Source organism: Canis lupus, chromosome 25 (genome assembly GCF_003254725.2).
Source record: "Canis lupus dingo isolate Sandy chromosome 25, ASM325472v2, whole genome shotgun sequence".
In the NCBI taxonomy this organism is placed as follows: domain Eukaryota; kingdom Metazoa; phylum Chordata; class Mammalia; order Carnivora; family Canidae; genus Canis; species Canis lupus.
This window is the reverse complement of record NC_064267.1, coordinates 43,048,189-43,076,056: the sequence shown is the minus strand read 5'-3', so window position 1 is coordinate 43,076,056 and position 27,868 is coordinate 43,048,189. Positions and strand designations below refer to the sequence as shown.

Below are 27,868 nucleotides of genomic sequence, written 5' to 3'. Positions count from 1 at the left end.
TAACCTCCCTCCCTGCTTCTGTCTCTCTCTTTCTTTCAATTCAAAATATTATTGATTCTTTCTGTATGCCAGCTATTGTTACAGGAGCTGGCAATATATTTGCGGACAACAAAATAAAGAGATCCCTGGCTGGTAGATCTTACAGGCTAGAAGAAGGAGACAGGCAATAAATAATCACCATAAGCAGTAAGTAAATTTTATAGCACTTCCGAGAGTACTGAGGGCTATGGGAATAGAGACAAGTGGGAGTTTGCAGTTCTAAGGAGGTGGTCAGGGTGGACCTCATTGAGAAAATGGCATTTGAGCAAAGGCTTGAAGGCAAATGTAGAGGACGAAAAATATCTGTCCTTCTATCCCTCTAAGTTCTTGGCTGGGGAGTCTGTAACAAAAAAACAGATTAATAACAGAAACTTATTTAATATGTTATGCAATATGGGAGCCTTTATCAGGAAATATAGACTTGAAGCAGTGAAACCTGAGCCTTTCAATGCTAGGTTTGAGGAAGAAGGAAGAGGTGTAAGAAAATGTGGTGGGACATCTGTGTCTTGGAGATAAGGTTGCTCCTTTCCTGTGGGTATAGAGAGGCCACCTCTCACCTGAGGGTCTATGACCTGCTTCAGGGGAAGGTCACAGAGTCCTTCCTGCACCTGCTGTTTTTCTAATTCCTACAGCTCCACACAGCCGTGGGCTATGAGGAAGAGTGTGCCAGACACAGGGACCAGCCAGCACAAAGGCTAGTGCGGGATGATGCCTGGTACTGGTGAGAAACAGCAGGGAGGTCGTCACAGCCAGAGCACAGCAGGTGGGCAGAGCAGGAGATGCTGTCAAAGAGGGAGGGGCCTTGTCAGGCCCACTGGCCACTGGAGGATTTTTAAAATTAAAATGTCAAGAATTGGGGCACCTGGGTGGCTCAGTCAGTTAAGCGTCTGCCTTTGGCCCAGGTCATGATCTCAGGATCCTGGAATAGAGCCGCGCATTAGGCTCCCTGCTGGGGACAGAGGGATCTGCTTGTCCCTTTCCCTCTGCTCATGTTCTCTCTCTCTCTCTCTCTCTCTCTCTCCCTCTCTCTCTCTCTCTCCCTCTCTCTATCAAATAAATAAAATCTTTTTAAAAATTAAGTCAAGAATACACTGGCAAGGACTCTCTTCTTAACATAATTAGAACCAGGCTCCTCTGGCCCAGACCTTGGCCTGTTTAGTCCAGTTTTAGCGGGAATCCTGCTGGCTCAGTTTACAGAATCCTCTACCCTTGGTATCTGAACTCCCTTGATACCTGGTCAAATTCCTCACCCATCCCTCTCAACATTTTTTACTCTGGCCTGTCTTTAGCAAGAATCCTATCCAGTTGGTTCAGCCAGAATTTCCCCTTTCCCCATGTTCCTTCTTCGTAATTTCCCATTCATTGACCCCACCCTGCTCCTTTGCCTATAAATCTCCACTTGTCCTTTTATTCAGAATGGAGTTCAGTTCTCTACTGAGGTCCCTTCCCCTCCTGCCCCCCCACAGCAATATTTCCAGAATAAAATATGCCTTCACTGCTTTAACTTCTGTCTGGCTCTGGTCTTCTTTCAACATAGAAGTAGAGAGAAGCATGTGATGAACTCAGCATGTACCAATCACACAGGTTCCACAGTGACCCATTCATGGCCACCCTGTGTCATCTTTTTTTTTTTTATATATATATATAAAATATTTTATTTATTGGGCAGCCCAGGTGGCTCAGCGGTTTAGCGCTGCCTTCAGCCCAGGGCCTGATCCTGGAGACCCGGGATCGAGTCCCATGTTGGGCTCCCTGCATGGAGTCTGCTTTTCTCTCTGCCTGTGTCTCTGCCTCTCTCTCTGTCTCTCTGTCTCTGTCTCTGTCTCTGTGTGTGTCTCTCACAAATAAATAATAAAATCTTTTAAAAAATATATTTTATTTATTTATTCGTGAGACACACACAGAGGCAGAGACACAGGCAGAGGGAGAAGCAGGCCCCATGCAGGAAGCCCGATGTGGGACTCGATCCCTGGTCTCCAGGATCAGGCCCTGGGCTGAATACGGTGCTACACTGCTGAGCCACCTGGGCTGCCCCACCTTGTGTCATCTGTTCCTTATTTCTCATCTCCCTGATATTCATAGTATTTCATCCATAAGTATTTCTATGTGTATCTCTGATGAGGACTCCTTTTTTTAAGGACTTCTTTTAAGCTGAACATAAAGTCATTTTCACATCTAAAAATTTACAATAGGGCATCCCCAGTGGCTCAGTGGTTTGGTGTCACCTTCAACCTAGGGCGTGATCCTGGAGACCCTGGATCGAGTCCCACATCGGGCTCCTTGAGTGGAGCCTGTTTCTCCCTCTGCCTGTGTCTCTGCCTCTCTCTCTCTCTGTATCCCTCATGAGTAAATAAATAAAATCTTTAAAAAAAAAATAAAAATTTACAATAGGGGGACACCTGGCTGGCTCAGTGGTTGAGTATCTGCCTTTGGCTCAGGGTGTGATCCTGGGATCTAGGATCAGGTCTCACATTGGGCTCCATGAGAGGGGCCTGCTTCTCCCTCTGTCTGTGTGTCTGCCTCTCTCTCTCTCTTTCATGAATAAACAAATAAAATCTTAAAAAAATAATAAAAATTTACAATAGGGACATCTAGGTGACTCAATGGTTGAGGGTCTGCCTTTGGCTCAGGTTAATCCCGGGATCCTGGAATCGAGTCCTGTGTCAGGCTCTCCTCAGCAAGCCTGCTTCTCCCTCTGCCTATGTCTCTGCCTTTCTCTCTGTGTCTCTCATGAATAAAAAAAAAAAAAATCTTTTACAAAATAAAAATAAAAAAATAAAAATTTAGAATAATTCCTTATTATAATTAAGTATCCTGTCATTAGGTCATCAGAGAGTGTTTTGCACAGTAGTAACATGCTTTGATTCACTTGTTTTTTAAATTTTTATTTATCTATGATAGTCACAGAGAGAGAGAGAGAGAGAGGCAGAGACATAGGCAGAGGGAGAAGCAGGCTCCATGCACCAGGAGCCCGATGTGGGATTTGATCCCGGGTCTCCAGGATCGCGCCCTGGGCCAAAGGCAGGTGCCAAACCGCTGCGCCACCCAGGGATCCCCTGATTCACTTCTTTAATGGTCAGATTGTGTGGTGCACCCAGATTTCTCATACTCTGGTACAGGAGGGTGAGATGGTGGAGCCAAAGAGAAATGAAAACTTTTAGTCCACCAAAAAAGAATCATACAAACATATTCATAGCAACTTTAAAATTCCAAATTGGAAACCATCTCAATGTCCATAATAGGCAAGTAGATAAGCACATTGTGGCATGGTCAAAGATGGAGATACTCAGAAAAAGGAGTAAATTATTGATATGTATGAGAGTATAAATCAGGTTCAGAACATTGTTGAGAGGCACCTGGATGGCTCAGTTGGGTAAGCATCTGCATTTGGCTCACATCATGATCTCCAGGTCCTGGGATGAAGCACCTTGTCAGGCTCCCTGATCACTGAGGAGGGAGCTTTTCCCTCTCCCTCTCCCTCTCCCTCTGCCCTTTCCCCCAACTTGTGCTTGCTCACTCTCTCTCAAATAAACGAAATCTTAAAAAAAAAAACTCTTGAGCAAAAGAAGCCAGATACAAGAATGCATGCTGGTTGATTCCACTTACCTTAGTTTCCAGAGTGGGCAAAACAATAGATCTATCTCTGTGGTGACAGAAATCAAATGTCTGGTGGTCTTGGGTGAAGGGGACATGGATATTGACTAGAGAGGGGCTGGTAGGTGGGGAGACTTGGTGGTGTAGTTTGAAGGCAGAAGAGTATCAGGGAAATGTGAGGTAATTCAATCCCTGCCAGCACTGAGGCCTCCTTGGAGTATGAGGTCGTGAATGTACTAATTCCAGTGGCATGGTTGCGTTTGCCCAAGTTCCTCTGGATGTGCACAGGAGACAGCAAATTTTTTTTTTGGTTGTTTTAACGATTTTATTTATTCATGAGAGACACATAGAGAGAGGCAGAGACATAGACAGAGAAGTAGGCTCCCCACAGGGAGCCCCATGCAGGACTTGATGCCTGGGCCCAGGATCACGCCCTGAGATGAAGGCAGACACTCAAAACCGCTGAGCCACCCAGGTGTCCCCGGACAGAGAATTAGATTGAACCAGGGCACCTGGTTTTGCTAAGTGAGTAAGATGAAGAGAGATGGGCAAATCAATTCCTAATCCCACCAGAACGAAAAGACTTTCTTTTTGCTTGTTCCCACAGAGAAAGCAATGTCCCTAAATATGTACGAAATGCAAATCACCAAAAATGCAAAGTAGACCCCAAACAATCCTCCATCCCACTTTTCCTCATCAGCTCTATCCAGCTCCAGGGGCTCACCCAGGGACCTGCTAAGAGCTCTTTGAGCAATTCTGTATTTTTGGGATTTTTCCACACACAGAACTCCTTGAAGATGCATTATCAGCTCATGAAAAGCACCTCCTACTACACCTGTAGAATAGAGCACCAGTAGATGAAACTAAATCCCAGTGCCATCCTGCAGCAGACTGCAGTCCAAACACCAGTGTCTCTGGTGTAATCAGAGTTCCCAGGACCTGGTACAAGCAGTTCACCCTTGACCACTGGAGGTGGGCAGCCGAGAGAAAGACAGAAAAAGTGGAGGGGAAGGAAGAGAAAGGTATAAAGGAGAATATAATCCTAGAAGTTCTGCATCTTTATGAGGTTGGCTCACCCAGACCCTTTTCCTGAGTCTAATGGAAGACAAGCAAACTTTCCCATTCATCTATTTTATGAACTTTTTTTTTTTAAAAAAGATTTTATTTATTCATGAGAGACACACAGAGAGGCAGAAACACAGGCAGAGGGAGAAGCAGGCTCCTCGAAGAGAGCCTGACTGACTCGGGACTCGATCCTGGGTCTCCAGGGTCACACCCTGTGCTGAAGGCGGTGCTAAACTGCTAAGCCACCCGAGTTGTCCTATTTTATGACCTTCTTAACGGGGATCAGTCTCCCCAGACTTGAACAGAACTCTAGCTCTCAATCTCCCAGAGGGGTCTGAGCCTGGATCCCCCACTTTAGCCCAGCAGCTGAGACCAACTGGCCCTCTTCTTTGGATACTTCCCTCCTTGGCAGCCTCCTAGCAAGGAGGTGTCTCAAGACCTCTCAGCCTCAGTCCTTTTGCCAGCTCATGGCTCAGTTCCTGGCTTTGGTCAGGAATGTATCATGGATTTTTCACGAGAGCACTTTGCCAATTCACATTCCTGCTCTGAGTCTCCGTGGCTGGCTGTGTGAGTGTGTGTCTAGTATCTGTGTATTACTAAGGTATATACTGTCCCTGCATACACTGAGGAGGAGGTGCCTGGGGCTCTCCTGGAAGAGACATTCTTTCAGATTCTCCTAGTGAAGCTGGAACTTGCAGCAGCAGCAGCAGCAGCAGCAGCACGAAGAGCTACCCTCCCTCTGATGAGCTACCAGCAGCCACAGGCCTGATTTACTGCCCTGCCAAACATGGTAGGGAGCCTGGGACCCCAGAGGAGATGGAAGAGGCTGCCCTTATGTACTCCACCTCAGTTTTTTTTTTTTTTTTAACATATAGCTTTTTTTTTTTTTGACTTTTATTTATGATAGTCACACACAGAGAGAGAGAGAGAGAGAGAGAGAGGCAGAGACACAGGCAGAGGGAGAAGCAGGTCCATGCACCGGGAGCCCGAAGTGGGATTCGATCCCGGGTCTCCAGGATCGCGCCCTGGGCCAAAGGCAGAAGGCAGGTGCTAAACCGCTGCGCCACCCAGGGATCCCTCCACCTCAGTTTTATGATTGGATTTGCCAGTTTAGTTCCCTTGATCCTGGCTACTCATTATCTAACCTGTAAGCCACCAGGCTTCATGGCCAATGGAAGAGTCATTGTCCTCTGGAGGTAGTAGGGTGGGAAGGATGAAGACCAGAGTAGTATCTGAAAAGCTCAGGACTTGGTCTAGGACCAGGCACCAATGAGCTGGGTGGGCCAGATGGGCAACTGCAGGAAGATAGGGCACCCTGGACTTGGCTCTGCCTTTGCCTCTTGTACCCTCTTCCTATGTACCTCTTCCACCCTTGGAAGGACTACTTCAGTGGGACAGACCCGACTTTCTCATGAATAGCCAGTCTGGTCTAGAGACTTTCAGAGTCAAGGTCTGACTCCAGTCTGGGGAAGATGCTAGACCCATAGGCCTAGACTTAGCCAGGCTGACCCCAAACCCACAGCCACAGTAGCCTTAGTTATTACCTCTGTTCAGAAATATGCTTGGTCACGCTTCTTTCTAGCTTTAAACTTCCCTCTTCAAAGCACCTGTTGGGGGAACGCCTGGGGGGCTCAGTGGTTGAGCGTCTGCCTTTGGCTCAGGGCCTGATCCCGGATTCCTGGGATCCGGTCCTGCATTGGGCTCCTTGCATGGATCCTGCTTCTCCTCCCTCTGCCTGTGTCTCTGCCTCTCTTTCTGTGTCTCTCATGGATAGATAAAATCTTATTTTTTTTTTCAAAGCACCTGTTGGGGCTATTGCTTGAAATTGGTGGTAATTAATATTTCAATCCAATGATCACATTTATAAACCACTCTGAATACAGCGGTCCAACCCAAATCTCAGCTTATAAAAAAATTGTCCCAGTCAGGGCAGCCTTATTCATTCATTCTATTATTCTATTCTCTTATGTGTCAGGAAGGATTCAAGAGAGGCAAAACACCTGGTGTCCTGCCCCAGGACCTAACAACAGAGGAAGAGGTGGAAATGCCAACAGAACTGTAGGATGAAGAGTAATGGGGGATGCTTGGCATGTGGCCATCTATTACGCATGGTTTCCACTCTTCAAGGCCTATGGTCCATGACAAGTACTAGGAGACCCAATGCAAGGCCAGTGTAGGAGAGCATCTACAGATGAGCCCCAATGGTAGGGATGGTCAATAAGAATGCCATTGGCATTTTGGGTGGGATAACTCTTTGTTGTGTGGGGCTGTCCTGTGCTTTGCATTCTCAGCCTTCATCACTAGCAGCCCATGGTATCTCCCTGTCACTGTGACAACCAGTCACATTTCCCAGGGATGGGAGGGTCAGACTGCCCAGGTGACCACTGCCCTGAGGAATCCAAACATCAGGGGTCTGTGGGTCAAGGCAACTGTGAATTCTTGGCTCCTAGCTACTCAGGCATTCACTCTGGTGAAATAGTGGGAGTGGAGGAAAAGAGGGCAGGAGTGGAGGCCAGCACTGGGGCTCTGATTGCAGGGCCAAAGCCACCTGAAATGCATATCTGTGCTACCTAGCATCTATTCCCATTTCTTTTGGTAACATGTTACCAAAACTACAATTTGGCCTTTTCCCTGCACTCTGCACTCAATCCTCAGACTCTCCATGGAGCTGACCCTCAATTCCAGAAGTGGTTCTATCCTGGCCAGTCAGAGCATTGCATTCCCCTGGGCAGAACATGGGTTCCAGGATGGATGCAGGACCTAATGAGAGGCCAATCAGAGCCCTTTGCTGCTGGGAAACAGACCACCTTACCTGCCAGATTTGACCTTCAGAGGCTACCGGGCTGTTGCTGCTGCAGCCATCTGGCCCCTTTGTGGGAAGAGCCTGCCTGAGAATGGAAGTGACTCTGCTAAAGCAGATAGAAACAGGTTTGGGGGCATGGCCTAGGTCCCTGAACAAGCCACCTCTGAGCTGGAATTCTCTCTCCACTTTTATTGGAGTCAATACATCCCCACTTTGTTGAGGCCAGTTTGGGTTAGGTTGTCTGACATTTATGAAAAGGGATCAATGAATAGGCTAGGCAAGAAGGAGCTAAAGGTCTTCAGTCAGAGGAGCCAGGCTGACCAGAGGCAGAAGCCATGGGCCCCAGTCCTCTCCACCATGTCTATGGCCTGCAGGACCGGCCTGCAGCATGACTCTCCCTGACCCGCGAAGTCTGCATTCTTCTTAGGGAGGCTGCTCCCTAGAGGTGGTGTACCCTCTCCCCACCTACCAGTGCCTGTTTAGGAAAGAAAATCCTGGGATTGGGAGGTGGTGAATGGGCTCTGGGCTTCCTGGGACCTGGCCCGGCTCACCTTGCCAATCCCACCTTCCCTGTTGCAAGTAGGCCGGCTCCCTGCCTCCTCAAGGGCTGTCCTGCTGGTTCCTAGCTGTCCTCACCAGCTCTTAGAGGTACAGCGGGTCCCTCGGGCATGGCTCTGCGCATGGCTTACTTGAGTTCAGAGCTCTCCTCCCCATTAACCACCCCCTCCCATCCCCTGGCCATTACTGAGGCTTCAGGGCAATCTGGACTCCACACTGCCGCCATCTACCTTTCTTTGCCATGGAGCTCCATCTCTGGAGTGGATGAGAAAGTCCTGGGGGAATTAAGCACCTCCATTCCAGCAGCCCTTTACTGAAGACCAATGGGATGGGTATAGAAACATCCAGCTTTCCCGCCTCTACTGGGATTACTCTGAGGTATATGGTCCCTTTCCACCCCCAGCTGCCCCAGCAGAACTAAGCTTCCATTGTCCCCAGTGGTCACTGCACCTGACTTGACTGTCATCCCTTCCCTGTTTCACACCCCTCTCCCCTCCTGGTGTTTCCTGGGATCACTTTGAACTGAGATCTCTGCCTCAGTGGCTCAAGACCCACCAGGCTCTGGTGGGGTGCAGCTAAGTCACAGGTCAGACCACAAGGCTGGGAGTGGTGCCTAGCCCTATCCCTGTGCTGCTCCCATTATACATGAAGCTAAATAAAGCCATTTCCTAGAGACAGTGTTCCTTGGCACAGAGCCTCTGTTCCCCCAGGTGCAAGCCTGGAAAGGGGCCACCATGTTGCTCCTATTTCCACCAACTGGGATCACCCCTGGATGGAAGTGCAGTTGACCGTTATGTTAGGTATTGGATTGAGTTGTACAATTCTTGCTTTTAGAGTGGGAAAATCAGGAACAGTTTGTTTGGTGAGTATGTGCAGAAGAAGCCAACCCCTCTCGGGTCTGTGGTCCCCAAACCGCAGGGTCCCTCCCTCGTTTGCCTGGGGCTCACAAAGTCATTCCATCCCATTGCCAAGTCCAACTTTGTGTCTATGGGTAAAACACACTAATGAAACAGAGATCTTTTTTTTTGTTGTTGTTCTATTTGGTGACAAGAGAGATCCTTGATGGAAACTGGATCTGTAAGAAAAATAAGGACAGAGCCATTAGCTTAGATGATATTCCACGACCTTGGAGTTTTGGTGGCTTTCCAATTTTGCAACCCCGTGGGTTGAAGGTTCAGCAGCTAAGATCCTCTGTGGAAAAATAAATTTATTTAGGATTCAAATTTCTTCCATTCTCCTGTCCACTCTCCTTTTCATCCAAACACAGCCAGTTAGAGCTTGGTGTTTCTCTTCAGGCTGTAATGCGCTTATGCAAAGTGCCTGGCAAGCACTTGGTTCAGTCATCATTGGCGCCTTCTTTTCCTCTCCCCGCCCCCAGGTCTCCAGTGGCAGTGATAGAGCCTCACTCCACCAAAATTGAGCTGTGGGGCGTGAATTTTACTATGCTTAGTGCCCAAAAAAGAGGAGGGAAGCAGCCCCTTGCTGTTAGTGCCTCGTCATAATTGGTGGGATGCTAAGAGAGGGGCTTACCAAGCTTTAAGAAAGAAGATTCTAGAAACACTTTTTCCCAGAGAGGAGGCTTTACCACTGCCCCTCGATGGTTCTTTAGTCTCTGGGCTGAGAAGGACACCAAATGGTTTCCTTTCCACAGGGTCTAGTTGCTGAGCCTAAGGAATTCAGGATGACTCAGTGTAGCTCAACCACGCACAGCAACACTGACTTGCACATACCCTCAGGGTGGCTCTCAGTGGCTAAAGCACTTGCCCGAGACAACAGGTCTGGGCATTGGAGTTCATCCTACACTCTGCTTCTGTATCACTCTTGCCTATCGTAGTGGGTGCTGCTGGCAGGGGGTCCCATCTAGTTTGGATGGTCTACTTCTTTGCTTAACAGCAAAGGGAAACAGCCTCAGCCCCAGACCTGGGGTAGAATGTAGGCGTAGCTCTGGATTCATGCAATCCAGTCATGATAATTCAACTCCCTGTGCTATTAATTTAAGAAGAGGCATGAGACCCAATTCAGGGGCATGTCACCCCAATTAGAGGGCAAGTATGCCAGGGGCAAGGGTTTCTGGGAAAAACTTAATTCAAGAAAAGACATAAGCAGGAGGTGCCCTTTTTCCTGCTTCTGGCTGTCAGGGTATGAGGCTACGGTTCTGGGAACTCTTCCAGCTGTCTGCCCGTGAGGGGAACTAGCCCCTTCTCTGCTGGGGGGTGTCAGAGCTGAAAGCTGGATAAGTCCTCAGGTCTCTGATGACACTGTTCAGTTAACCATTCCTGACCCCTGATGCTTCCTAATTGTTCCCTGAGATAATCTCCTTTTTACCATTTTGGGGTTTTTGTTGTTGTTGTTCTTTAAAGATTTTTAGTTATTCATGAGAGACATACAGAGAGAGGCAGAGACACAGGCAGAGGGAGAAGCAGGCTCCTCACAGGGAGCCCGATGTGGGGCTTGATCCCCCAACTGGAATCACACCCTGAGCCAAAGACGCTCAACAACTGAGCCACCCAGGCCTCCCTCCTTTTTACCATCTTGAATAAGGTTTTCTGAAATTTGTGGCATCAAATGATCTAACGCACATTCCACTTATCAAATCAAGTCTTAAAATGCCTCGTGGCATTTGGAAACCTACCTATTCACACGTTCAATTTTACAGCTGAATTAAAAAGAGAGAAGTCAGAGCAGAACACTTTACAGTTGACAAAGCGCCATAACTCTTAGAGGTAGGTAAATTTCATTCAACTGTCAAGCTAAGGAATTCTTCTCATGAAGCAGGGAAAACTTTTTGCACCAGAAAGGATCAGCACTGAGAGCAGAGGGTTGAACATGCAGGATGCCTGGGAAGGGCGAGTCCAGTAAGCGCCTGGGTCACCTCATCCAGCCAAGAAACAATGAGGCTGTGAACCTGAGTGCTGGGGCAGGGCCCTCCCTTTGTTCACTTGTTTACAGAGGGGGGTGGGTCCCTGCATCAGGATAGGGAAGCACATGTCTGTCTGTCCACACTGTGAGGGACAGAATAATAAGCAGAAATGTAGCAGCAGGATCCTTACCAGCAGAGGTCACAGCCCTGATAACCAGCCCCTTCCCCTGAGATTCTTGTCTCTTTGCTGCCTTTCCCTACCTGTGGATGCCACTCTTTGACCTAAACCTATCTGCTCTCTTTATCTCTGAGAACTTCCTGGGACCCGGTGTGCTTGCCTAGAACCTGAGCAGACCCACAGCAGGTGTCTTCCCCATTGGCACCTTCCTTCCCTACCAGCCTTCTAAATGGCATCTTCCTGGCTTGGGTTCCTGACTGGCTTTCTGCACTATTTTTGTCTTCTCCCTGAGTCATCTTAGCCACTGCCTGGGGCTATATATCTCAGCTCTTACTCCTACACTTAGAGCTAAGACCCCGCTTTTCCTGTGACTTCCATATAACCACCTGCCTCCGTGACATGTCCATTTGGTAGTCCAACAACTCAATAGTAACAACAAAACAGAACTCTTGATCTCCATTCCCTCCTGTGCCCTGTGCCTCTGGCAATGGCACCCCAAGGAGTCCTCCATGAGGCTTCCCTTTCCCTCATCATATCATCCAATCTATATCAGCAAGACTTGGCTGATTCCTTCCCCACCATGTCCCTGGTCACTTTGCCCTCCGCAGCTATCCCCCTGGTCCAAGCACCATCTTTGCCTGCCTAGGCCAGTACAGATGATTCCCCCCTGGTCTTCCTCCCCCTTCCCCATCCTCTATCCAACAGGCACTGTGATTGTTTTGAAGTTAAAACCAGCAGCTTGAGAGACTCCCCTTTGAGGGGAGGATGAAATGAGTTACTATATGTAAAGCACCCAGCACAGTGCTTGCACACAGGAAGTGCCATGAAGAATTTGCTATTGCTCTGCTTCTGGGGGGCTTCCAACCCATCTAGAACACAACAGAAATCCTCGAGGCCCTGTCTGACCTTGGTCTCCCCTCCAGTGGCATCCTGACCTGCAGAGCTCCAGCCATATTGGCCTTTTCTCTGGCACCCAAACATGTTAAACTCCTCCTTCCTGCCTAACTATTGGATCTGCTAGTCTGTCTGCAGGAACACTCTTCCCTCGGATTTCCATCTTCTGGCTCCTTCCGCCATATGCATCTCAGTTCAGAGAAACCTCCACAGACCAGCCTATGTCCAGCAGCAACCCCTCCTGCTCACCCGCCCTTCTCTGCCCTTTATCAGATCAACTGTATATCTTCATTTCCTTGATGACACTAGCCACTAAATCAAGTGATCTTGTTTATTCATTAACTTGTCCATTGTCTCTCTGTGCCCATGGGAATGCAGGCTCCCTGGGTGGGTGATGGGGGGACCTCTTGTGTCTCTTGTTTTACTCCTATAGCACAGGGTAGGTACATAAGAAATCTTTAATGAATGAATGCATAATTTAATTAACACTCTTTTTCCTCATCTGGACTCTGCCTTTTAGCTTGGATGTCAGATAAGAATTTGTGCTCCCATGTGGATTATTATCGCCTGCCCCTTTTGTCTGGGTGCCTTGGCCAGCCTAGATCCACAGACTTTACCAGACTTTAGAGTCCCAAACCTAGGCTTGGCCTGTTGGTGGACCTGGGCCATCCATGGCCTACTGTGTTGTCATGTCTCATAGTACCCAGTGTGGTGCAGGGCACATGGTCGGTGCTGATATGTGATGGTTGTGCTGACCCACTTGCTCGTTTACATAATTTGCAGGGTTTCATGTGGGGGACAGTGGGGAGTCTGGGTGGGAGACACTATGGATGACTAATGTCTAGGAAATGTCACTGCAACTTCTAGGCTTCTAGAAAGTCCTCTCCTGACCCCTGCTGGTGGTACCAAATTCAGACCTCAGACTCCCCATGTCCACTGATTGGGCTAGGACACTGTAGCACAGTCTCTGGCAGAAGCAAATCTGCAAGAAGCCAGGCCCTGCAGAAGTCAGTTAAAACACATTTCAAGTGCCCCAATGCCAATTAGCATTCCATCCCAGTGCTGGAACAGTAATTTGACAAAAGCAGTGGGTCACATGGGGGAAAGCCACCTCACCAGAATTGCCAGGAAAGGACCCTGCCTCAGGCCACTCAAGGTGGGTGGCACAGTCTCCCTCTCCCTCAAGGGAAACCAGAGTGGTCACAGGACAGCTCTGTAAGGGGGGATGAAGTTTGTCCCTGGGAGGACTAGCCCGTCAGGTTGGAGTTCTGGCCCTGGACTGGTTGCATCTGGCCCTGAGAACTCGGCACCCCCACCCTGCATCAGGCAAGAGGCACTCCCTAAGAAGACATAAGGAGTCACCCCTTGGAGCAGAAGAAAGAGGTGAGCTGTGTGAAGCTCATGCACAGCATGCATTTGTAAGTTTGTTAAGTGATGTCAGTGATGCAAAGCCCCACCGGCCACTTGAACCCCCGGGACCCCCAACACACAGCCTCAGTCTCTGGGGAGTCTTGCTGGCTTTGCCACCGATTCACTCTCAGTTAGTGCCAGGGGGCACTAACCTGCTCCAGGCCCTGGGTGGGGTTCCATAACACTCCCTTTCTCTCGTCTTCCCCCTTTGCTATCAACATTGCTATCAACGATATCCCCCTTCCCCTCCCTGGGCCCCTCCACGCAGGGCTCAGGGCGGTGTGAACTAATGCGATGCTTCAGGTGGCACCTGACACCACGTTAAGCAACCAGATCCCTGCCGTTCCTGTCACCTTTCAACCTTGGTTAAAGTGGAAGACAGCACCGGGAGCTGCCTGCCTCAAGGTCCAACGCATGTCCTTGGAACCCCCAGGGCACCGCCTTGAAAGCTGAGCCTTTCTTAGGCACCCTCATCAGCTGTAATTCCACGGCATTTGGGGTTTATATTTACCGTGAGTCTTTTTATGGCAAGCGATTGGATTTTTCCATTTATGGCCAGACTGAAATTTCCCTTGAAAAAGAAAGCTAATTTTAAAAGGAGTTAAGTGATATTGCAGGTGTTGAAGTCGGCCAAATTGGGGGAATGCTGAGTTTAAGAAGCGATGTTGATGATGATGATGATGGGGTGGCGGCCGTCTTGAATGCCTCATCTATGCCAGGCCCTAAGTGTTCGATGTGTGTATTTTTCACCCACTCCTCCCAACAACCTAGTGAGAGGGGTACTGTTATTACCACCATTACACAAGAAGAAGAAGATGTCTAGAGTTTAGGAACTTGCCCCAGGTCCCAGAGATACTGGATGTGGGAGGGGATCTGACCTCAAGCTTGCCTGTCTCCAGGGGCAGAACGCAAGGGGACACCGTGGGCCCAGATGTAAGGAGCCTCTAGGACAAAACACTTTAGTTCAGGGGCAATCTTTAGACTGCCAGTCACCACCATCTACTCAACCCCTGGGACTGGGCCTGGCTGTCTGAATGTCCCCTCATTTAATCCTCAAAACCATCATCCTTGGAGGTAGTTACCATTCTTCCTACTTTAGCAAAGACATTCCCCTCACAGAGGTTAAGCAATGCATCCCCTAGGACCCAGCTACCAGGGGACCCCTGGGTGGCTCAGTGGTTGAGCGTCTTGCCTTTGTCTCAGGTCATGATCCTGGAGTCCTGGGATCGAGTCCCACATCGAGCTCTCTGCAGGGAGCCTGCTTCTCCATCTGCCTGTGTCTCTGCCTCTCCCTCTGTGTCTCTCATGAATAAATAAAATCTTAAAAAAAAAAAAAAAAAGACCCAGCTACCAGGTAGCAGAGCCAAGACCAGAACCTACAGCTCTGACTGGTTCTCTCCACTCCCACAATGGTAACAGTAACAAAACCTGCCAGCTGGCCAGACCTGTCCTCTGAGCTCCTTATCTCATACTCCAACAATCTCAAGACATAGGTATCATGATCTTCCCTATTTATAGATGGGGAAAGTGAGGCTCTCAGCTGCTGTGGTATATCAGGAACTTGGGGTGCTTCCATTCTTCCATGGATGTCCCTTGATTTCCAGACAGCAGAGGCCCTGAGCAGATGGTGAGTCTACTTTTGGGGCTGGGCTGTTGAGATACTTTGAGCATCTGTTTCTACCTAGTGCCCCACTGTGGCCATTCCCTGTGCATTCCTGTGGCTGGTGGAGTTCTGGAGGTGGGATGAAAAGCTGCCATTACCATCTGACCACTCCCCATTATCAGGCATTCGCTGCAGATGGACTTGACTATGGGGACAACTGTGGGCACTCTTGGAACCCACCCAGATCCTCTTTCTGGGCCGGTGCATCCATTCCCCAGCTCTTGTGAGATCCACTTTTCCACAAAGACATACACTCCCCAACCCCACCCCTGTTGCCAATGACTCAGTGATGGAAGGGAACAGAAGGCCAATCTTCTCACTCCAAGGTGAGACCAGCTTGGTGAGACCATTCATGCCCCAGAGTTCCCCTGGGGTCAGGCTGAGGCTGAACTCCAACTGAGACCTCCTCCTTGCTCCACTCTTTCCTCTGTCCTCTCTTACCTTCCTCACTCCCATTTTCCCTTATAAATCCTGTGCACCCAAATCCCTGCCTCAGGCTCTGCATCTAGGAGCCTGGCTTGCAAAGGGGAGGATTGGAGATGTTGTGTAATGCATGCTCCCTGCCCTCCAGGATCTCGCAATAGGTATAGTTGCAGAGACAGGCCACACGTGTGCCAAAAAACCATCCACAATATGAGATGGAATAGGCTGGAGAAAACAGTGTTAAAAAGATGGAAGAAGGGATCCCTGGGTGGTGCAGCGGTTTAGCGCCTGCCTTTGGCCCAGGGCGTGATCCTGGAGACCCAGGATCGAATCCCACGTCGGGCTCCCAGTGCATGGAGCCTGCTTCTCCCTCTGCCTGTGTCTCTGCCTCTCTCTCTCTCTCTCTCTCTGTGTGACTATCATAAATAAATAAAAATTAAAAAAAAAAAAGATGGAAGAAATCACTGGAGCTGCAGTGGAGTGGGGTTGAAGCTTATGGAAGAAATGGGACCAGGTCATAAAGGACAAGTAGCACTTCAGAAGGGAAAGTTTTCTTGGCAGGGAGAAAGTTCCAAGGAAAGTCCCTAAGAGGGGTAAGAACCTCTGTGCCAGCTCTCCTGCCTCTTCCTGTCTGGTATCTGTGACCAGAGGGGTTGGGGGAACTCTGATTTGACAATCCCAATAATGGGACCAGCATTATCCAAGAGTGTCAGGGCTGCTTGAGGGAGCATTGCCAGATGACCCTGAGGCCAGGAAGTCACTCATTTCTTAAGCTTCCCCTGAGAGCCTGGGGACTTGGTCCACCCATAAATTCCACCTCTATTCAGAGAAGGGACAGACACGCCCTGAGCCCTGTGCTGCTGGCGAGGTGACCCAGTGGGCCTGGGGTTCCCTCTGCAAGGGCGAGAGTGGGCACAGAGGCCATCCACGTACCTGCTGGACTACGGGCCTGGGGGGTGTATTCACAAGGATTCAATGATGTAATACGCAGCTCCTAGGGCCCCCAGAGCCACAGCAGCAGTCCTGAGAGCTCGGAGCACGCGAATTACGATGACTTGAGTGTTTTCTTGTAGGTTTTCTGTAGAGCAAAATAGAAAGCCCACAGGTTGGAGGAAGTTGGGACTCTGGTGCCTGTCTACAGACAGAGGAGGCAGAAATGGGAGGGTCCCCTCAGGATTCCAGGAATGCCCATCTCCCCAGGTACTGATCCTCCTCACAAGGGAATACAGCTCTGCCCATCCCATCCAATAAATCCCTGCCACAAGGCCCCCTGCACTTGAAAATGGGCAAGCCTGGGATGCCAGCTTCCTCGGACGCTCAGGGAGCAGAGCTGGGAAGTGGTGAAGGCCGAGGTGTGCCAGGCCCCGTGCTCGACATCTCACACCCTGCGTCTCCCTCAAGCCTTACAACTACCCTGAGAAGTAGGTTCTATCGTGTGGCTCCATTCTGGAGATGAAGAGCTGAGGACACCACATGTGACACTCACCACACAGGCAAGGAAAACGTACCATCATGCTAAAAATTGTGAGGAAGGCTTTCCCAAAACGCAATGTCCATTTTGACAACGATCCTGCTAAACTAGGGCATCGTACTTAATGTGAATGTGTATTTAAAGTCAAGATCCCACATTCCACGCCACTGGGAAATGGAAAGATTATGGAAGCTGGTGCTACGATTTGAGCAGAATGAAGACTACAGGGCTTCCCTGGCCAGATGGCATCTCTGCTCTTTCCCCTCACTTCCCGAATTCCGAGCCTCCTTGCTTTTACCTTTCCCTCCACCTAGAATGCTCTTTTTTATTTTAAGCCACGAAAGATCCCAAGATACCTTTAGACTCACCGCAGTACCCAAAGTCTCCCTGGGCCCCGACTTGGGAGTGAGCACTCTATTTCTGCAGCTCATTGAACATCTATGGGATAGAGGTCACTTTCGGGCTTCCATCCTAATTTCTTTCTTTCTTTCTTTCTTTCTTTCTTTCTTTCTTTCTTTCTTTCTTTCTTTCTTTCTTTCTTTCTTTCGGTTTTATTTATTTATTTATTTATTTATTTAAATTCTTTCTTATTTAAAGGTTTATTTATTCATGAGAGACACACACACACAGAGAGAAAGAGAGGCAGAGACACAGGCAGAGGGAGAAGCAGGCTCCATGCAGGGAGCCTGATGTGGGACCCGATCCTGGGTCTCCTGGGCTGAAGGCTGTGCTAAACCGCTGAGCCACCCGGGCTGCCCTCCACCCTAGTTTCTAAATGCACATGCCTCCGCTAACCACGTAGACTGTATGATTTTAAGGGGTCAAGTTCCGTGTTCTGGTTTTCCTCACAGCGCCTAGTATTCTATGCAGAATAGGTGTTCCCACCTGTTGGTCTTTAGGTGATATGAATCCGTGGCCTGGCTCGACACCAGATGGACAGAAATACTAAGCGTGTGGGAGGAAAGTCAGTAAAGGTGAGTGGCAGGCAGGTTGTTCCTTGATGGCACTTACCGGATTGTGCTTTTAGCTCTACACATGTCCTCCTAACACACCTGGGTATCTGTTTGCCTCTCTTATGTCTGAGAGATGGTGCTTTTCAAGGATGGGGAGGGGGTGTGGTGGGGGGAGAGACCTAGGAAGAGGAGCAGGATGAGGGTGAGGGGTGGGTGGGCTCTGCTCCTGGGTTAGGGGTATGAGATGCCCAAGTGGGAAGTCTCTTCGTGGACACTGGTGAGACCCTGAGTACAGGTGCAGGTACTCTGGGGCCTGGGGCTGGGGGTCTGCAGGCACATAGCACTGCATCACTGGGAAAGCCGACTGGCATCTTTGGTCTGGTTTTCTGCACGGGTGTCTTCCTGTGAGTGGAAGCAGCCACCGCCAGGTGGCTTTCACCTGATGGCTTCATGGGAGAGGAAAGGGTGGGTGAGTGCTGCGGATGATGCTGTGGGAGCCTGCCCTGCTACACACAGGCCAGCCCGGGGGTCATGTCCCCTGTGGAGACTGCCAGAAAGAGGGTGAAACCCTCAGAAGGGCGGTCTTGTTATTACCAATGGGCCATGTGAGCTGCAATCAGTGTTTATCACTAAATTCTGAGGGAAAGGGACACCTGAGTGGCTCAGTGGTTGAACGTCTGCCTTTGGCTCAGGTCATGATCCCAGGGTCCTGGGATCGAGTCCCGCATCAGTCTCCTCGCAGGGAGCCTACTTCTCCCTCTGCCTGTGTCTCTGCCTCTCTCTCTCTGTGACTCTCATGAATAAATAAAATAAAATCTTTAAAAAAATTCTGAGGGAAATTCATAGGCAGGTCAAGAACCTGAGGCTCTCAGCTCTGGTATGGGTCATGAGAGGAGGCTGGTGGCCAAACAGAGCATTCGATCACAAAGCCCTGAGTGACAGGGACTTGTCCAAGCACTGGGAGTGAAGAAGGAGTATGACTATGGAGAAGAGATACATGAGCCTCCTAACCAAGCAATTCCCAGGTAAGGAAGAAACCTGGCACCTCCCTGTGCAGGTGGGGAACCCTGGGGCATGGGCCTGGTCAGAAAGGGCAGGGCGCCAAACCCCAGGAAGTGGCCACCCCGGAGAGGCTTCCTTCCCGCCTGGGAGTCCCAGGGAGAAGTGGCTGCTAATATGGTCCAGGGCAGAGCCGGGCCCCGGGAACTGAGCAGCCCTGAGGGCCCAGCCCCCCACGTGCTCCAGAACCTGTAGAAAGTGAGGAGGCTTGGGGATCCTCTCCCTGGCATGGTCGGCCAGGCCCGAGGAAGGAGGACATCAAAGATGCGGCTGTGACACAGGCCCAGGCGACGCCAGCAAGCAGAGCTGCCAGGGCAAGAGGAACAGGAACAGAAGGCTCGTGGGCCCGCACGAGTCAGAGACCCTGGATGGACAGAGAAGGAGAGACGTGAGGGACGCCCTGCCTCCGGGAGCCCCTCGGGAGGCTCGGGGGAGAAGGCTAGCAGCACGGGGACCTGCTTGTTTCAGAGACTGGAGGGCATTTCAGAAAGCTGGCCCTCGCGGCGTGCACCTGCTCGCTGTCTGTCCCTCACATCCTTCTCCGCCTCAGGACAGTCCTGCCGAGGGGAACACGGTTATTCTCAGTTTACAAATGGGGAACCCGAGGCTCATAGAACCTCGGATGTGCCCTTAGAACAAAGAGATTAAAGAAGTGGGGCTTCAGCTTCACCCCAAGTTAGGGGTTCTAACTCATCTGGTGCTCCCCCCGTTGGAATTCCCAAACAAGGACAGTGGTGCGACAGGCGGCCTGCAGCTGGAACATGTTCCATTTTTCTGGATTTATTTTAGTTGATTTCGTTATTTTCATTGATTTATCTAGCAGATGGCTGCTGCTCCGATTTACAGTCCTTGAACCCCTTTCCTAAACTTCTCTCCCCTTTGTCCTCTGCTGAGGACCCCAGTAGGACTCAGAGGTGGTGCCGGAACAGGCGACTTCTGGCCGGGTAGTGCCCTCCTCCTGGAACGATTTCAGTCCTGGCTTCTTGACACAGGTACACGTTCTTCCAGCGTCAGCTCCATGAGGCCAGTGACTGACCTGGCCGCTGCTGCACGCTTCCTCTGTAGACCTGCCCACCACAGATACTTCTGGAATATGGGGAAGGAAGGGATTCTAAAAGGCCAAGACTTATATTTTTGTTGTTGTTGTTGTTAAAACAATTGTTTTAAATAGACATTTAACTCCTGTATCATAAAATTTACCCTTTAAAATGGTTTTTGGTATATTAACAAAGGTGTAAAAACCATCATTACTGTCTAATTCCAGAATATTCTCATCTCTCCTCCCCTACACAAGGAAATCCCATGGCCCTTTAGAGGTCACTGGCTTTCTCCACCCTTCCCCAGTTCCTGGCAATGGATTTGCCTCTTCTGCACATTTTATACATGGAATCATATGCAATATGTGGTCTTTGGAGGGGGGTGAGCTTCTTTCACTTAGCCTAATGTGTCTGAGGCTCACTGGCGTTGTAGCATGTGTCACTATTGCCAGATGGTATTTCATTGCACGGACACACCACACGTTTATCCATTCATCGGGTGGTTGACAGGGAGTTTATTCCGCCTCTTGGCTATCACTACTAACGCCACTGTGAACGTACAAGGTTTTGTATGGATGTTTGCTTCTAATTCTCTCGGTAAGTCCCCAGCAGTGGAATTGCTGGATCATATGGTAACCTCACGTGTGACCCTCTGAGGAACTGCCAGATCGTTTCCCACAGCGGCTGCGCCATTCCACATTGTCTCCAGCCTTGAATGCGGGTTCCAGTTTCCCCATAGCTTCCCCTAACACTTGTTATCGTCCATCTTTTGATTACAGTCATTTTAGGCCAAGGGTTGTACTTTCCGAACTACAGTGTTTTCTGCGTACAAAAAGATTTGGATTTTAGGAGCACGTGGGTGGCTCAGTCGGTTAAGCGTCCAACTCTTGATTTCAGCTCAGGTCATGATCTCGGGGTCGTGGGATTGAGGCCCACGTCACGCTTGGTGTGGAGTTTGCTTGAGATTCTCCCTCTGTCCCTCCCCAATTCAAACAAACAAACAAACAAACAAACAAACAAATAAGTAAGTAAGTAAATAAATAAATAAATAAAATCTTGAGGAATAAAAGATTTGAATTTTAGAAAATGGTGTCCTTACGTACAGGCCTTCATTCCTTATCACCAACATTTTTTCCCCCAGTCTGGCTCTAAAGGAGAAGATTCCTCTGGCAGAAATGCAGGGTGTCCATGGTCGCCATGGGCAGGCCATCACTGTCTTCTGCTTAGCCTTCCCAATAAGCAGAATTCCTCACCAGGAGTGAGCCACACGCGTTCCTCAACAGATGTGGGGGTGGAGCATTTTGCTTTCTACAGATATCAGTTCTGAAGGCCGTAATCCAGAAATGTTTACCCCAGTGGTTGATGATCACAATATATGCAATATGTAACACTCAAAACTGTTTCTACATGTTAAGAACGAATTGATTCTTAGCCACGGAGATTCCATTGTCCCAGCGACTGCTTGGAGCTAGCTCTCTCACTCACACCTCACATTCAGTTTCTATCCACACCATCCCTGAGGAATTTGCTGTGGCTCAGAGAGTGTGGCCTGCTTAGGACCATAGAGCCATTGGTACTGGCTCATGGTGAAGCCAAGAGAAGCTTGGAGAAGGGTGTTCTTCCTCTTGGGGAAACCACTGGACTCTTGGGACAAGAAGATCAATGCTGCAGTTAAGAATGAGGATTATGGAGTCAGAATAGATGGAAGTCCCCCTTTCGGGGTTACCAGTGTCTGCTTGAGAGTGTATTGTTTGATTTCTTTGAGCCTCAGTTTCCCCATCTATAAAAGGGAGAGCATGATGATAACACCTCCTTTGTAGGACTGTTAAGAAAGGTTCACACAGCTGAGCTGAATGCTAGGTATGTGGTAAGTGCTCAGTGATAACTGTTAGTTACTACCATTATTATTATTAGTAGTAATAGTAATATTACCCAGCCCATCTCCCGAACTCGACTTGAATTCATTCCCTCTACACAATCCAATGCTCATTCAGACTCTGGCTACCCGAGAAGATGGAGGACCACATTCCCTAGACAGCCATTCCATTTTCAGACAGAGTTAATTGTTGGAAATGTCTTCATGTTGAGCAGAAACCTGCCTGTCTATAGTGTCTTCCATGGGTAAGGCTGCCAGAATTAGCGATAAAGATACAGACTGCCCAGGCAATATTTGGGACACAGTTACACTAAAAAAGTATTTGTTGCTTATCTGAAATTCAAATTTTACTGAGTGTCCTATATTTTATCTGGCAACCCTTAGACATCTGAGGGCAACATGCCACGAGTCTACTCACATCTGTTACTTGACAGATTTCCTCCAGTTCCTTCAACCAAATCTTATACATCAAATGGTTCTTGCTTTCTCACCCCTTCATCCCCCATTATCTTCTTGGGATTATCTACTTTGGACTGAGTTGCTAGGCATCTTTTACAGGACGCAAGGATAGCCTAATGAGGACAGAGTATGATCACCTCCCTTGTCCTAAACCATATAACTTCTATTAATACATCCTTGGTTTTTATTTTTGAGCAGCCACATGGCACTTCTGACTCCTAATAAGCAAGTATCACCACTGAGCCAAGTGAAATGTCAATATGTATGTGCAGCTGCCTTCTTCATTGGGCCTCAGGGTGGTGAGGAATGGCAAAGCCCAGGAATCCTGGTCTCCTGGGTAAAAACAAACCCCCAAACTGTCACACGTCAACAACCACCGTTCCAGAATACACGCCAACCATGGACTACTACCCGAAATGACTCTGCTTCTAGGAGACCCTGGGGGTCCATCAGCAGGAAGGCCAGAAGTTCTTGAGTTAGAAGTTTTCCCACCTGTTTTCCTGGATCGAGAGGATGCTTTTGTGTTAGTGTCCTGAGGCACCAGGCTCCGGGTGAGGGGGTTGGTTTCGGGAGCTGGGACAGCCTGGGGTGCAGGCGGTTGGGGGGTGGATTCAGAGCTGGGCTGCGGGGTGGATCCCGGGCTGGGCTGCTGCGAGGTGGACTCAGAGCTGGTGTGCAGTGGGATGGCCTCAGAGCTGGCCTGCTGTGGGGTGGCCTCGGAATTGGCCTGCTGTGGGGTGGCCTCGGAGCTGGCCTGCTGTGGGGTGGAGCCACGGCGTCTGGACTCTGGCTTCTTCCTTTTGCCCTTCCTCATGGTGGGTTCTCTTCACCTAAACGTGGACCTACATGGAGCTGCCTAAACTTCCGGCTCCCTCCTGGAGGGGCCGTTTGCCCCTGCCCTGGGGGAAGGCTCTGGCCACGGGATGGACCTACAGAGAATAGTCACCTCCACCCCTCCTGTGAGGTCACAATAAGCCAGGTGGTTCCTATGGCAGGGCTCTTCTCAGCCCACAGCAGCCTGCCAGTCCTGCCTCCCCCCCAGTTACTGGGATGGGCGGAAGGCAGCCACGGGGCCCTCAGGGACCTGGTTCAGCGTGGCCACGGGGCCTGTGACACCCTGGCACCCCGCGATTCTGCGACCAGAGCGCCTCTGCTGCTGTGTTCCTGGGTCCCTATGCGCTCTCTGTGTGGCTCTCAGACACCCTGGCTGGGACGCTCAGCAATATCACCAGGCTCCACATACCAAAAGCAAACAAACTACTTCACCATGCAGTCTGTGAGTTTTTGGTAATTTTACTGAAGATTCGGGGGTCCATGGGACGTCCACAGGCTTCTCCCATCTCAGCTTTGCCCCCATTCAGATGATCTTAAAGTGGTTTCTCCCTTTCTCCAAAATCTGCCCTCCTCACCCCGGGAAGGGGCTAGGGACCCCCACCTTGATAAGAACCCTTGCTTTTGGCCAAAGAATTCCCCCTATAAAACATAACGGTTTTGTTTGGAAAACTGCACTTTCTTTGAACTCATTTGCTGGCAACAACCAATTACCTCTCAAACCTCAAACTCTGTCAGGTCAATGAGGGGACTGTGAATATTCCTGGAAGGTAAACATGATTTTCCTTTTAGGATGGAAGCGGTAAGGCATTTTAAAAAGACAACCCTAAACGTCACACTGTGACTACAATGCAGAATGTGTTCACGTTAGAAGACTACACCTGCCATTAACGCATCACGAGGTGGGTGAATGTTTAACTGTTAACCCCATGCTCCTGGGGGGCGATGCTCTTGCCCCAGGATAGGGTTTAGGGCAGATATAGCTAGAAGACACTTCCACACGAGGCCAGATCTGATATGAGATGTGAAAAGACAGAAAAATATATTAGGGATTCTAGAGTCTGAAAAGACCTTAATGATTCTCTTTTTGCAGAAGAGAAACTGGGGTTTAGAGAAGTTAAGTCACCTTCCAAGATCACAGGGCTGGGTGGAAGCATCGACAGGGCTAAATTCCCATTCAAGGCTCCTTCATTTCATGATTCCAGAAGGCAAGAGGGAATCAGATCATTACACAGGCCTTACAAATCAATGGGAAAAAAAAATTCCCTTGAGTGAGAAGATTGAATAAAAAAAAGAGGCACCAAGATAGAAGTGGAAGACAGCTCAGATCAATAAAAGCTGTAAATTTGGTTCAAGGAACAGGTGAGTCTAACGAAGGTGGTAATTCTGTAAAGTCAAGAGCAACGGGTCCCTCTGGGTGATTCGACTTAGAATCAGAGAGACTGGAAACCCAGGTCAGGGACCCTGTCCAGATTTAGCAGACAGGTCAGGAACTCCTCAGGCATGTATCTCTGCAAAATTAGATTTTCAAACACCAGTGGGTTTTTGCCTGGGGCTTCAACCTGATTTAAACCAGAGGTTCTAAACCTCAGCTCTGTCGACATTTGGGGCCAGATAAATCTTTGCCGTTTGAGCCAGATAATTCTCCTGTGCATTTTAGGAAGTTTAGCAGCATCCCTGGCCTTTGCCATGAGATGCCAGTAGCAATTACCCGGCCCCCTCCCCCATTTGTGGCAACCAGTGCTAAATGTCTCTGGGGTGTGTGTGAGGGTGTGTGTGTGTGTATGTGTGAAAACTGCCCCTGGCTGAGAATCATTGGTTTAGATGAATTAGATAAAGGGTGAACACACATGGGTAGTATTTCCTGGTAGCGATGAAAGAAATGTGCCATTTTCACAACAAGGAGCCAAATGGCACAGAAAGCAGGTCCCTGTGTCTGGGGAGGGCGATGGGAGAAACATAGAAGGTCAGGCTTCGAGAGGAGTGGGGAGTCTTTCTATGGCAGTGAAGAAAATATGGGTGGGTTCTTTAGAAGGGTGGTCCCAAGAAGCTAGGAGAGGGCACCCGTGAAGTGAGAGGTTGCCCCAGAGGGATGAGGAAGAATGGGACTGCAATACTTTACTAGAAGGTTTTCCATGGCCTTCCAGCTGGAGCGCAAGTCCCTAGCTGGAAGTCCGACTCATGTGTAACATAGTCACAGACCGGTGTCCCAGGCCCACTGACCACCTCGCTGCCACCTGTCCGGTTCCTGCCAGCCATGAGCATGGAAGTCTGCTTTCCTGCATTTGTGAAAGCCCTTCCTCCCTATCAGGCCCATCTCCCTCTCTGTCAAAACACGTCTATCATCAAGATCCATCTCAAGTGAACCCACCTCCTCATACACCTTTCTCGAGATCCCCAACTGGAAGTGACCCCTCCCTCTCTGAGCCCCAGGTCATAGGCTGCATGGTGTTAAAGCCCTGTTTCTTCTCTCCTCCCGACTTCCCTACTTCCAGGCTGGGAAGACCCTGGAGGGCGAAAGTCCAGAGAAGAGGCTCCGTAGGAGCTTCTCGAAGTTGAGGGTAAGAGGACAAAGGCAGCAGGAAACCACGGAAGGCAGACTGAGCATGGATCATGAAGGCCAAGGCACCTCACAGACGGCATCCCGAAGGGGTTATTTTCCAAAAGGGCCTATGGTTTTCTGGCCCAGGCTGAGGATTACAGAACAGTCCAGGGGCAAGGGGCTCTCCTACTCGGCATGGCAGCCATGGGACAACCTCAAGCGCCATTTGGGAAAGTGAGAAGATGGAGTCTAAGGGGATGCGAAGTCAGGGATGCGAAGTCAGGGTAAGGTTCTGAGGGTGTGAAAATGCATACTCAGTGGTTCTGGCCCTCTGGCACCACAGCAAGCCTGCCGACATTGGTACGGAAGCCCGCATCTTATAGCTGGAGGACACCTCACACACCAACTGGCTCTTGTCATGTCAGGAAGGGTAACTAGCCCTCAGAGGGGACAGCCTGCTCTGGTCACCAGTAAGGTGACCAACCGGGTGTTGGAACTCCCTGCCTGGAGCACTTCCTTCTTCCCTGCTGCCGCCTCTGGAGGGGACTTCCAAGTACCTGGTGCTCATCCCAGGGCCCACTGTCCAGGGCCCTGGACTCACACACCAACCCTCTGGGCCCACAGGCCTGGATTCCTTGATAGGAAAGCTCTCAAGGGCTGAGTAAGAATTTTGCATTTGGCCAGCTACTCTGACACAGCACCTCCTCCAGAGCATGGCTGCGAGGATCAGACCTGAAAAGCCCTCAAAACAGTGCCTGCCTCACAACAGGCAGGTCTTTATTGTAAATTCTGATTCCCTTGGAGGAGGAGCCTACAGAACCATGCAAGGGATAAGTGGATGGGGAGAGGGCCTGGGTCCCTCAACCTCCCAAATCCATAGCTTGCCAGAGTGTGATGGAGGGGAAAGGAGCTAGCTAGGTGGATGGGTGGGAAGTGTAACTGTACCCACTAAATAAATGTGAACACTTGTGACCAGAGGTTGCCGCAGTGAGCACACCTGGGGTGAGAACTCTAATTAGTCTTCACCCCACACGGGGTAAAGTGGGAGCGCGAGGAGAGGGACGGTGGCCTGGGGGATCTGTCCCCGAGACCCTGGACCAGCCCAGCACCCCCTCCGTCCTTGCAGTGTCTCACCCGCCCGCCCTCGGGCCCCTCACCAGCCGTCTGCGTCTCCTGATCCACTAGGGCGCCGCAGCCCCGCGCCCGGGCCTGGTGCGCTCGGCTGGGGGCGCGCTGGACGTCCAGGGTGCCCTGGGAGCGGCTGGGGCGGAACAGGGCGGTGTGCACCTCCACCGAGGGGCTGTGCGGCGCGAAGGCGCTGCAGAGCAGGGTCTCCATGCGGCGGCGCGCCTCGGCCTCCTCCTCGGGCCGCGGCTGCACCACGATCCCCACGAGCGCGGCGGGCGCTGGGCGGCGCCGCGCGTGCACCTGCTGCAGGAGCAGCTGCAGCCGGGGCAGGTCGGAGCGCAGCGCGGACGCGCGGCACAGCACCAGGAGCAGCCGCGAGGGGCGCGAGGGGCGCGAGGGGCGCGAGGGGCGCGCGGGCGGCGGGCGGGGACCCCTGCAGCAGCCCGACGCCGCCGCCTCCGCCGCCTCTGCCGCCTCCGCCGCCTCCGCCGCCTCCGCCTCCTCCGCCGCCTCCGCCTCCCCCGCCGCCTCCGCCTCCCCCGCCTCCCCCGCCTCCTCGGGGTCCGAGCGCGCGCCCGCAGCCTTGCACCTGTCGCCGGGCGTCGTCTGGGCGCAGCGCCGGGACTTGGCGGCCGGGCAGTGGGCGCTGTTCCGCAGGCTGTCGCCCGGGCGCTTGGGCCGCCGCGGGGCGCGGTTGCTGGAGCTGCTGTGGCCGCTCGAGGCTCGGGTGGACGAGGGCCTGGCGCAAAGATGGGCCGGGGCCTGCTCCAGAACGTCCTGCAGGCCGCACTCCTGCTTCCAGAGCTCGCCGAACAGCAGCATCTGGCCGTGGCCCTCGAGGCACTGGGCCCGGGCCTGTTGCGGCGACTCGGCCCCGGAGGACCCGTCCCCAGGCTCCATGTCGGGTCCGGCTCTCTTGCCCCTCTGGGCCCGGGCCTCGGTGGGCCCCGGGACAGGCCGCCCTTCCCTGGGGCATGTCACAATACCCCCCCGCGCCCTACCCCTTCCTGCCTTGACCAAGGGCC

The 27,868-nt window shown here is 50.8% G+C and overlaps 1 protein-coding gene and 1 long non-coding RNA gene across 6 annotated transcripts; one reads left to right on the top strand and one right to left on the bottom strand.

Moving 5' to 3' along the window:
• Window positions 1–174: 174 nt before the first annotated feature.
• Window positions 175–27,802, bottom strand: SPATA3 (spermatogenesis associated 3). Of its 5 annotated transcripts, none has more exons than XM_049101281.1 (4): window positions 22,835–23,293; window positions 19,160–19,334; window positions 16,421–16,565; window positions 175–379 (listed from the first exon to the last, which is right to left on the bottom strand). In XM_049101281.1, exons 1-3 carry the CDS (start codon window positions 23,154–23,156, stop codon window positions 16,460–16,462), a joined length of 603 nt encoding a protein of 200 aa, XP_048957238.1. In that variant the 5' UTR covers window positions 23,157–23,293; the 3' UTR covers window positions 175–379; window positions 16,421–16,459. The 5 variants fall into 5 exon arrangements, with proteins under 5 accessions (XP_048957238.1, XP_025319187.1, XP_048957237.1 ...); XM_025463402.3 differs by lacking the exon at window positions 175–379 and adding an exon at window positions 8,978–9,134; XM_049101280.1 differs by lacking the exon at window positions 175–379 and adding an exon at window positions 14,706–14,721.
• LOC112669875 (uncharacterized) lies at window positions 23,345–26,692 on the top strand. The gene is made up of 3 exons (XR_003142624.3): window positions 23,345–23,618; window positions 23,966–24,075; window positions 25,669–26,692. It is a non-coding gene; the product is annotated as an uncharacterized LOC112669875 (long non-coding RNA).
• Window positions 27,803–27,868: the final 66 nt, after the last annotated feature.

Bases quoted from the DNA above. Each gene is read 5' to 3' on its own strand.
- SPATA3 (XM_049101281.1), bottom strand. From the start codon at position 23,156: ATGAGGAAGGGCAAAAGGAAGAAGCCAGAGTCCAGACGCCGTGGCTCC. The intron at 19,335-22,834 runs GTGGGAAAACTT...CTGTCCATCCAG, and splicing joins CTCTCGATCCAGGAAAACAG to GGTCTCTGACTCGTGCGGGC. The intron at 16,566-19,159 runs GTTCTGGAGCAC...TTTGCTCTACAG, and splicing joins AGCCTCCTCACTTTCTACAG to AAAACCTACAAGAAAACACT.